At 25.4% G+C, this 11,502-nt stretch overlaps 1 protein-coding gene across 1 annotated transcript; it reads right to left on the bottom strand.

Moving 5' to 3' along the window:
• Positions 1 to 596: 596 nt before the first annotated feature.
• On the bottom strand, positions 597 to 1,504 carry LOC123217659. Its single transcript, XM_044638750.1, has 3 exons — positions 1,319 to 1,504; positions 919 to 1,239; positions 597 to 831 (listed from the first exon to the last, which is right to left on the bottom strand). The coding sequence occupies exons 1-3, from the start codon at positions 1,451 to 1,453 to the stop codon at positions 763 to 765; spliced, it is 525 nt and encodes a 174-aa protein (XP_044494685.1). The 5' UTR covers positions 1,454 to 1,504; the 3' UTR covers positions 597 to 762.
• Between the last annotated feature and the right edge of the window lie 9,998 nt (positions 1,505 to 11,502).

Raw genomic sequence — 11,502 nt, 5'->3', positions numbered from 1 at the left:
TATGGTGCCATTATTACAATAGGAAAATAAATTTACTGCATTAAAATACATGCACATATATACATTAACCCAACCAAACGGGGTTTTAAAAAATTGAATAAAACAGTAAATATATTTTTAAAAAAATTAGAAAAAATAATAAAAAATGATAATTTTTTGTAATTTTGTTCAAAAATTAGTTAAGCAAAAATTCGATTCTTAATTGATATTTTTGACTTGATTCAAAATCAATTAATTTTTAAATCGGTTCAATTTTGGTTCATGATTTTTTCTAAATTGAAAATTTAATCTGATATAAAAAAGTTGTAAACTGGTTTGAACATCCTTACTAAAAAGATTGCAAGCCGAACAAGACAATGCCATGTAAGGACTGAAAAGACTTTTACTATTCAATAAAACTATGTGTACCCAATTTTGGTACACAATTTGTGTATACAGATGAGGTGTCATCATGTGATTGAATATTTTTTTATCATATGGTGACACATCTTTTAAAATCACCTAATTGCATGATGACACATCATTGTGTACATGAATTGTGTACCAAAATTAGGTACACATAGCATTACTCTTTATTATTTTACAAAGTGGAACGCTTAACAGCAAACTCACAAACATACATGTATTTTAAGTTAAACCCAACCCAGTTCAATTTATCAACACTTGCCTGGCTGCATCATTTAGAACAAATTATTTAGATTATAAAACAACTACAGTTTCGAAATTTCCCTTACACCAAGGAGTCGCAGGGTTCATCTTGTATTAGAAACACAGATCCTTTATTCTCTGACGAATTCTTGTAGTTTCTACACCAATCCTCGGACTGATAGCCTACACAAATGAATATATACAGACTAAAGCATTCAAATGACCTCTAAAAGGCTAGAAAAAGTAATTAAGAAAGAGATAAATATAAACCTGAGACTTAATAATGTATATCATTCTATCGCCAGCATTATACTGAGTAGAACTTACGACTTCGGCTCCTTCCTCCTGAAGAATACTGAAAATGTCATGCAACATGAAGTTCTTCTCCAACCCACAAATCAAATCTATCTCCAAACTTAAATCTGAACATTTTATGTTGAGTGAAGGTAATCTTGACCCGCTTGGCTTTTTATTTTCATCAGCAATACTCTCTTTTAGTAGTAATGCCCTTTGCCGCCTTCGCTCCTCGACTCTTTCTTGCAATTGCTTTATATGATTGGTGGCGTGCTCCAACAACTGAGTCGCTGAAACCTGTAATACAAAACACACATATACATTTGCTGCCGATAAAAAGAAAATATATAAGAAACTAGAAATTAAGGATACACACCTTAGAGGATTGTAAAAGAGTCACAAAAGCGAGCTCGGAAAGAAGATCTTTCATATGTTTTCTTCTGATTCTCTCTTTCATGTTTCGCTGAAGTCTAGATGCCCCTGATGATACATTACCATTGCCCATTTCCATTTATATTACACTCTTTCCGAGCACTCAAACGAGGATGCAAAGGTGCCACGTCGTAACAAATGAATGGAGGCTAGCTGCTTATATATTGGTGCCAAGAGAAATGAATTCTATTCTTCATTGAAATTTCATTATCATTGATGAAGACAGATCATGATATTTTCTGGAAGAGAGAAGGAGTTTCCTTTTGAAGAAGTTAGCTATAATATCATGTTCATCTAATTTAATACTAGTTTTCTAGGAATTGACCAATTTAGCGGGCAAACACTTACAAGAAAACATAATTTAAGTATATAAACAAAATATTATTATACGAATGAATTATTTTAAATTAAAAATAAAGTAATATTTAATTATATAATTACATATAATTTGTATATCCAAATTAACAAAAAAAACTATTCCGAATATTTACTTTGGAACCTTCTTGGATTCCGTTAAATTAGTTATAGCAGCCAGAGAATTGATATAGTATATTGTTGAACGTCGCTGCTAAAACTTTAATTTGATCAATCTTACTGCGGTTGAGAATGAGAGATGGAATTAGATCGTTGACTGCCCCAAATCATGCCAATTGCAAGTCAACATTCCGCACCAACAAAAACAGACTAACATGGGGTAGCCCATCGTTTTCAGATTTAATGGTGCAAATTTTTAAAACAAACAATAAACAAAATTAATAAGTTCAGTATCGGGAGATAATATTGCTTAGACCAATCAAATTTGTGTTATAGAGTCGAATATGTAGTGTATTGTATTAATTCAAATTTTACTTCAGAAACCTTCAAACTCTCTCTAACCCTAGATTAAAATCATGTAAAAAATTTTTAAACAACATTTTAATATTTAGATTACCCTCGCACAACTTAAATTAACACAAAATTGTTAATTGTTTTCATTATCGTAAATGTTTTTCCAATTTTAAATTTTTTTATCAAATTATCTCAACCTATTATTAATAAAATATAAAATATAATTTTTTATTTTATTTATAAATAGTCTAAAAATTATATACCAAGATATATTTTTTTTCTAGTTTTAAATTTTTTATCAAATTATCTCAACCTATTATTAATAAAATATAAAATATAATTATTTTATTTTATTTATAAATGGTTTAAAAATTATATACCAAGATATCTTTAAAACACATCAATAATATTACTAATCAAATCATATTCTCACTGTATAATAATAAAATAAAATATTTAAACAAAAATCAAGAATAATATGAGTAATTATAACTATATAAATATCCCTAACAATTCTCTAACAAATTTTATTAAAATAATAATTTTCTAAATATTCAAATTAGTTCATATAAGTTTAAGTTATTTTTGTATTAATCCTAATAATATCCGATTTTAAATTATATTAGATTGATGTAAAATAAATTTTGTATAAAAAAACTCAATTCTATCTTTTTTTTTTTTTTTTTGTATTGTATAGTATCATATTAATATATTGTGTTAAAAAATATGGACTCTAAATTGCTCTATTATTTAAAATTCTTTTATCTGAAGAAAATTCAAGCATGAAATTCAAAAAATAAACCAACAACAACGATTTATTGGTAATATATAATTTAAAATGTTTCAAAGAATCCAAACATGAAATGCTTCTGTTTTTCCCGACCCAAAATGTCAAATCCCTATTATATATACATATTTTTAATATATAATTTGAGTATATATATAATATGTTATCATGTGATTGAATGTTACTTTATTTTTAATTTAAAATTATTTAATTATATAATAATACATTATTTATATACTCAAATTATAAATCACAAATATATACATATAGTTTTATTTTAATAACAAATAAGAACAAAAGCGGCAATGATAGTAAAGTTACATACAATTCTTAATTTCTTAAAAGGGACAACATAATATATATTAAAAAAGGCTAAAGGACTTGTTCCCACCCAAAGTATCATGTTTTGCCAAATTTCACTTTTTAACTATGAAAATCTCAAACACATCACCCATTCATGAGGGGTTAAGTCTGTTAGTTTTAAAGACAAAATCGTTATTTTATCTGTAATATTAAAATAAATTAAAATTTAATCTCTTTTTTCTTTCTAAATTCTAAAAACTAAAAGCCAAATTTTAAAAAATGACATTCCACCCCCCTAAGGTTTAGTTTTCAATCTTCGACACCATCGTTGACAATAAAGAGTCTTTGATGCATCACTATGCTCTGACGATCTCTCTCCCTTTCTCTGGAACTCCAGCCGACGAAGATCTTATTTGGAAAGATAAAAACGAAGATGAAGATCTTGTTTTCGTTTAGGAAGATGTCTGAAAAGATGAAGAACTTCATTTTCTTGATGAAATTCTTCATTTTCTTAGATGAGATCTTTGTTGGTCGTGCTTCTAGAAGAAAGGAGAGAGACCATTAGAGCACGGTGATGCATAAGAGACTCTTCATCATCGACGATGACATTAGATTTAACGTCAGATAGTAAAAATAAAATCTAAGAAGAGAAATGTTATTTTTTAAAACTTGACTTAGGAAGTAAACTTTAATTTTTAGGGTTTGGAGGGGGGGCGAGATTAAATTTTAAGAGGTTAAAATTTTGTTAACTTTAATCACTTATAGATAGGTATTTGAGATTTTTAAAATTAAATAATGAAAACTAAAAAAAAAAAGAAGATAATTTGGGTGGGAATAAGTCCTTTGGCCGTTAAACAATAATTGACTCGATATTCTGAAACTAGAAATGGTTTTCCTTAATTTTGAAGCAATCATGACGTTATCATGAGAACATGAACAAAACAATATGGAGTAAAGAGATTGAAAGAATAATGTTACCATATTTTTATTATCTTTTATCAGCTGATAGAAGATTTAGCAACAAAGCAATAAGTTCGACTTTTTAGTTCAACTTGCCACTCCAAAATTCATTTTACCAATTATTTTTTCACGCTCCTTTTCAAATTCGTATTTTCAAATATATTTTTAATACAACTTATATACTAATGTAATACAATAAAATTATATATATTTATTTTAAATGTATAAATAAATACATATTTAATGTAAATTATTATATGACTAGATAATTATTAATTAAAAATAAAATAATATTTAATAACATAATAACACATATAAATATATATTTATTTATGTATTTAAAAAATATATATAATATTACTTAATATAATAACATAAACTTTTCTGTACATGCTATAAACGCATGCAGTGAGAAATACGTTTTATATATACATATACCTACACACACACACACACACACACACACACACACACACACACACACACATATATATATATATGCAAAAATCTTGTCATGCGTTTCATGGGAGAGCGAGAGGACATAGTCAGTCAAGCAATAGATACAGCGAGGAGACTGCCCATGTGCAACAATTATTATTATTTTTTTGGATCCCTCGATTATCAAAATAGTAGAGATAAGCTTACCTTAAAAAAGGGGTTTGAATTTAAATTATATTGATTTTACGGCTAATAAAATCTAAAATTATTTGATACAATAATTATAGATTAAAATATTTTATTCAGAATTTATCTTTCAGGTCAAATCGGATAAGTTTTCAATCATAAAAAAATATTTATTTATTTTGATTCTACATACTTACATAGAATGTATTCTAGTTCTTTCATTTGATCATAAGAATAGCTGAAAAATATATATCAACGTGTTGATAATACCCCCACTTTTGCGATACTCAAAATCTCATTTGGAATTTTATGTTTTACCTTAAGATTATTAATACAATACAAGCAGTTTACAGAGAGAAAATGTGTCAGCTTGCCAAAATCTAAGCATTAATTATATCCTTCCAAAAGGATTCTTCCTAAGATCATTTTAAGAGATGCATTAATATATATATATTCTAATGTTTAACTCCTCGTAATAATTGAACAATTATTCTTGACAAACCTTTCCTTAATCTAAACAATTAAACTTCGTTAGAAAGAGTTTACATCGTCGTTATACCTATCTACGTGGGTCCAGTCAGTGATGAGCAATATTCAACAATATATTATATAAAATAAAATAAAATTTTATGAGTAATATCGTTTTCAATTGTGGTCCAACTAGAGACAAGAAATTTTCTTAGACGTTGCATGAAGTCGGAATTTGAACAGGCAGCAGGCAGTTGCATTCCACGTCTATCTTCCAGAAATCAAACTCATTAAATTTAACGCGTTTTGAATGGCGAAACTCACATTCACCAACAACCAGGTACAATGATTGTGTCATTTTCTAAACGATGAAACATTTTCTTACGGGAAATTAATAAAAATGCACGTGTAAACTTTTTTTAACAAAATTTTAGTAATTTTGTCTTTTTAAGTGAATTATAACTTTCATTCTAATAATATCATTTTTTTTTTTTTTGTATTCGAAGTAAGTCTTTTTTTAAAAATCTTCTTTCTGAATATATAGATTAATTTTTGTATAATTGCTAAAATTTACGAATCGAAAACAGATTAATAATTTTTAATGTAAAAATTGATATTGTGGTATTTTTACGAAATAATGAATATAACTACACAGAGTGCATGTCGGTGAGAAAAAGTGCACTTAGATATGAAAGGGTGCTCGTTTTTTCTAAAGGATGCGAAAATATGTGAAAAGATGTGAAACTGTGCGAAAAGGTGCGTGTTTTTTGAAAGAGTGCGAAAATATGCAAAAGGGTGTGTGTTTTTTCGAAAGAGTGTGAAACTATGCGAAATGGTGCATGTTTTTCGAAAAGGTGGGAAACTATGCAAAAGGGTATGCATTTTTTTGTAAGAGTGCGAAATTGTGCATAAGGGTACGTGTCTTTTGAAAGGGTACAAAAATATGCGAAAGGGTGCGCGATAATATGAAAAGGTATGAGTGGGTGTGAAAGAGTGCACGTAGGTGCGAAAGAGTGTGAGCGGATGCAAAAGTGTGGGTGTAGGTGGCAAAACCCACATTCAGATTCATATCTACTTACTTTTCAAATAAATATCTAACGACTCTTTCAAAAAATAATAAAACTATATACAAGTACAATAATGAGCATAAATTTATATATAAACAATGAAATATTATATATGATTAAATAATTTTAAATTAATGATAAAGTAATATTCAATCATATGGTGACATATTATTATTTATGCTCGTAATACTACTCCATAAAGAGTATTACAAGCACAATTTCATCTATTTTGTCTACCTTGTACATAAAAAGTATTACAAGCACATACCATAGAATTTTTCATAAAAAAGTATTGTTATATATATATTTTTTTGATATATAATTTTAATACATAAATAATTTATCATCATATAATTAGATTTTTTTTATTTTAATTAAAAATTATCTAATTATATAATAATATATTATCTATATATCTAAAATATATAGATAACAGGAGAACTCCAATTTTCTAAATACACAATCCTATTTTCTTTGGGCTTTATGTCGTATAACAATCCAACAGAGCTGGATCGACTTACAGGAAACCTGTTTTTTTTTTTTTTTTTTTAATCAATGGTTTCACAGGTTATAAACCGTGATAGAGTTTTTATATTACAAGAGAATTCAATTTGCTTTTATTTTTTTTGTCCAAATGGTTGGATTGGGTGTGATTTGTTTCAATTCGTTTTTTTTTTTAAGGTAAAAATAATAACAAATAACATAAAAAATTTTTTAGAATAATTATACTTATGGGTATTTAAGTAAAATAATATACTAATAATCTTTTATTACCTTTAACCGAACACAATAATTATTAATACCTATGCATTTTTACTAAATCTTATTAAATATAGTAATATTTAAAGTAATTTATCTTCACTTATCAAAAGTAATCTTTAATTTTAGTAATAAAATATTTACAAAACCAAATGCCTACTTAGTATTATTTTATTGGGTTTGTTAGTAATAAAATAATTTTGTAATATTCTATTACCAATGGTGATATTGTGATTGGTTGGATTATAGTAATAAAAGATTACATTGATAATTTATTTTTTATTAATACTATTACCTTATTTAATTTATCAGTATTTAAAAATTTTAGTAATATTTTATTATCAATGGTGATATTATAGGTAATACAATTGGTAATGTGATTATTATCTCTTTTAGGTATTAAAAGATTATCAATATAATCTTGATTTTGTTATAATTATTTCTTATTTAAAAATTTTTTAGAATAAAAATACTCTCATTTTCAATTAATATAATAATTAACATATATGAAAAATATTTTTAAAAAATTATGTCTATAGACATTTAAGTAAAATAATATTTTAGTTTTTTTATTTACTCTCATTAAATATAATAATTATTTATATCTATCAATTTTTATTAAATATAATAATAATTTATATTTAATAATCCCTTAAATATCTTTAAAGTAATTTTTAAATTTTTAATAATAAAATATTACTTAAATTAAACTTATTATAGTAACTATATATATATATATATATATATATATATATATATATATATCAGAATGTCATAGTCTCAGCTCTCTGGCAATTAAACAAGAATGGACCCCAACTAATGATACTCCACCAACTCAATAACATGCGAACACTAAAAAGGAAAAATAATAAAATTATATGTATTTATTTTCACTATATAAATATATACATATATATATATATTATTATATAATTAAATAATTTTAAATTAAAAATAAAATAATATATACTTATATAATAAAATATATAAATATATATATTATATATTTAAAAAATACATATAATATAACCATAGGGAAAAGTACCTTCACCGGTTACAATCCTTATCCATCACTGCCACACCGAAATAGATGCTTGACGCTTCTGCCGAATTAAAGGCATTGCAGTCTTACATGAGGTCAGAAATTGACTGGCAGAGCCCAGACTCTCCTCACTTGGTGCATACATGCAAAGGGTGTGCGTCTGTGTGTGTGTGAATAAAAACAAACCAACAGCGACGTTTTGCCGGGGCAAGATAAGAAAACTTGCTATTTTTGCATTAAGTATAAACAGAAGAAGGTGGTGGAATGATGATTGCTATGAACCATGGCTGATGATACTATTAGTAAAGAAAATAGAGAGAAGTTCAAGTTCCCCATTGTAGGGATATTAATTAAAATCAACAAGTAAATTGTTTTAAAAAGACATATAATAGTTTCATTTTTATAGGTAAATTTATTTTTAATTTCAAAAATATCTTCTTTCAGTTTATTATATCACTTTTATAGGTAAAAAAACTCTGTATAACAGTAAATTATACAGAAGAATAAATAAAAGGGTGAGAAAAGGGGTTGGCGATACTGCAATAAAAAACAAAAAGGGTTGGCGTGGCCAACCCTTAATAAAATTAGTTTATACAAGGGTGGGTCCACCTTAAATCTTTACTAAATTTTATTGTATAAGCATGAAAGAATATTGTAGAAGAATCTTGCAGAGAATAAATTGACTTGCAGGGATGCATTGGTGCAATAGTATTCACGTGATTCATCTTTAATATATATATATATATATATATATATATATATATATAGACACACACACGCACACATCTATCTTAAACATACCACAAAAGAGAGAAAAATCTATACTTTGCATGAGAAAAAATTTCATTGAGCAATCAGCTTACGAATCTTGTTGGATTTGTAAAGACGAAATAATGGCAGGACAATAGGTAAAGTTTTCTTAAAAAACCTTAGCATAAATGTATGTGTATTATATTGTACCAAAATTATTTCAATTTGGATTCAATCTAAATCACTTCAATTTAATTCTATCGGAATTCAATTAAGTAAATCAACATATTGTTAAATATGACAATTTTAATAATATTGTCGATTAGCCAATTGGTTCAATTTTAAAAATGAAAAAACTATTAGAAAACTGATTTTGACTGGAAAGATTTGGAAAAATAGCACGCCTTATTATTGAATTTTGACTTAATTTATTTATATTTTCAAAATACATTTTTTATTTTGGTTTAATTTATTTATATTTTAAAAATATATTTTTTATTTTCGCTTAATTTATTTATATTTGAAAAATACATTTTTAATTTTGGCTTAATTTATTTATATTTAAATAAAAATATATATATTTTGTTTAAAGTAAATATTTATATTGTTATGCATGTATAAATTATTGTTCTCTATTTGTTAGTCATATATAAAATAAATATGTTGACTAAGGACTACTATATAAACTATAAGATGAATCTAGTGCACAACCTTTTCACTCATCTTGGTGTTATGCATGAGAGATATTATGATTTAAAAGACAAAGACATAAAATTAACTGAAAATGAGAGGATATCTGTATTACTAAGATCATTATCAGATTATTGGACTTCAATAATTTCTGATCTTGTTTGAGATAAGAAATTCAAGAATTATTGACAATGTGTGGATGAATTACAACTCGCTGAAGAATGCATAATTGTAATGAATATAAAAAAGTCAACATCTCTCTCTATTTTCTCAAATCAACGAAGCGCGAGACATGTAAGCTATTGCAAGTATTATAATAACTTTATCTTATATAAAGTTACTCATAATATTGTTAGAGATAGAGAAAATGTTTTTTCTCAATCTGATTGGTGGAGATCGAATTCGTATAAATATGGAGAGCGTTTGATTATCAAGATGTCTTGTTTTAAATCGTACAAATCTCAAGCCAAAGATGGTTTGGAAGTTGGTCATAGTAATTGAATTTCATGTCCAAATTATGAAAATATTGAACTCCATGTTGATATAATATAATATATTTTATGTCCAAAAAATTATTAATAATAGTAAAAAAATGGTTGGGGTCCACCATTTAATTATAATTATACTATAATATAATTATAATATTATAATTATATTATAATTAAAAATATATTAATATTATAATATATTAATATATAGTATATTATATATAATATTATAATATTATAATATTATATATTATATAAGGGTTGCCGTTGACGCCAACCCTTATTACCTTGTTAACTTTTACGTCAACCCTTTTTTATTTTTTTCAGTTAAATGTCAATATTTTTTTTAAAGTTAAATCTTTAAATGTTAATTTTTTATTTTTTTTCATTTAAATCCTTAAATGCCAATTTTTTATTTTTTTTCAGTTAAATCATACTAAATGATCTTCTTTGATCGTCATTTCTTTCAGGGTATAAAGTGGATGTGGTTGAGTTTTTGTGGATTGCTCTTTTTTTTTATATATCCTTACTTTGAAGAATTCTTAATTGAAGAATTCAGTTTTTTCTTCCCTTCTTTTGTTTTTGAAAATGAGGAAGAAGAGAAAGAATCTCTCTGCATGATTCATTTATCACTTTGAAAGAAGAGGAAGAAGAGAAAAAAAGTTGCAGAGAAAAAGAGAGAGAATCTTTGCATAAAAGATTAAAGAGGGATATTTTGAAAAAGTTGATTACTGTTATAGTATATTTGTTTAAACTTTAGAATGAGTGACATTTATGTTTACATGGATTAAAATAAGGATAAAAATTTCAATTTCCCTTAACATAATCACCTATTTATGTAACTTTATAATCTCATTAGTAACTATTTCCTTGTTCTTCTCTTCTTGCATTTCCTTAAGCTAAAAAAAGAAAAACATACAAAAATAATAATAATAACAACACTCTTTTTATCAAGAAAAGTAAAAAAAACTATGTAATTATATGAAAAAATGTTGGTTTTCTATTAATATTAGAGGAAAATTCCCTGAACATATATGGTGCCATTATTACAATAGGAAAATAAATTTACTGCATTAAAATACATGCACATATATACATTAACCAACCAAACCGGGTTTTAAAAAATTAAATATATTTTCAAAAAAAATTAGAAAAAATAATAAAATATGATAATTTTTTGTAATTATGTTAAAAAATTAGTTAAGCAAAAATTTGATTTGATTAATTGATATTTTTAACTTAATTCAAAATCAATTAATTTTTAAATCGATTCAATTTTGATTCATGATTTTTTCTAAATTAAAAATTTGATTAGATATACAAAATTTGTAAACTGGTTTGAACACCCTTACTAAAAAGATT

The sequence above is a fragment of the Mangifera indica genome, chromosome 5 (genome assembly GCF_011075055.1).
Source record: "Mangifera indica cultivar Alphonso chromosome 5, CATAS_Mindica_2.1, whole genome shotgun sequence".
NCBI lineage: Eukaryota > Viridiplantae > Streptophyta > Magnoliopsida > Sapindales > Anacardiaceae > Mangifera > Mangifera indica.
Note: the sequence above shows the minus strand (reverse complement) of the source record. Positions and strands in the feature narration are given on the sequence as shown.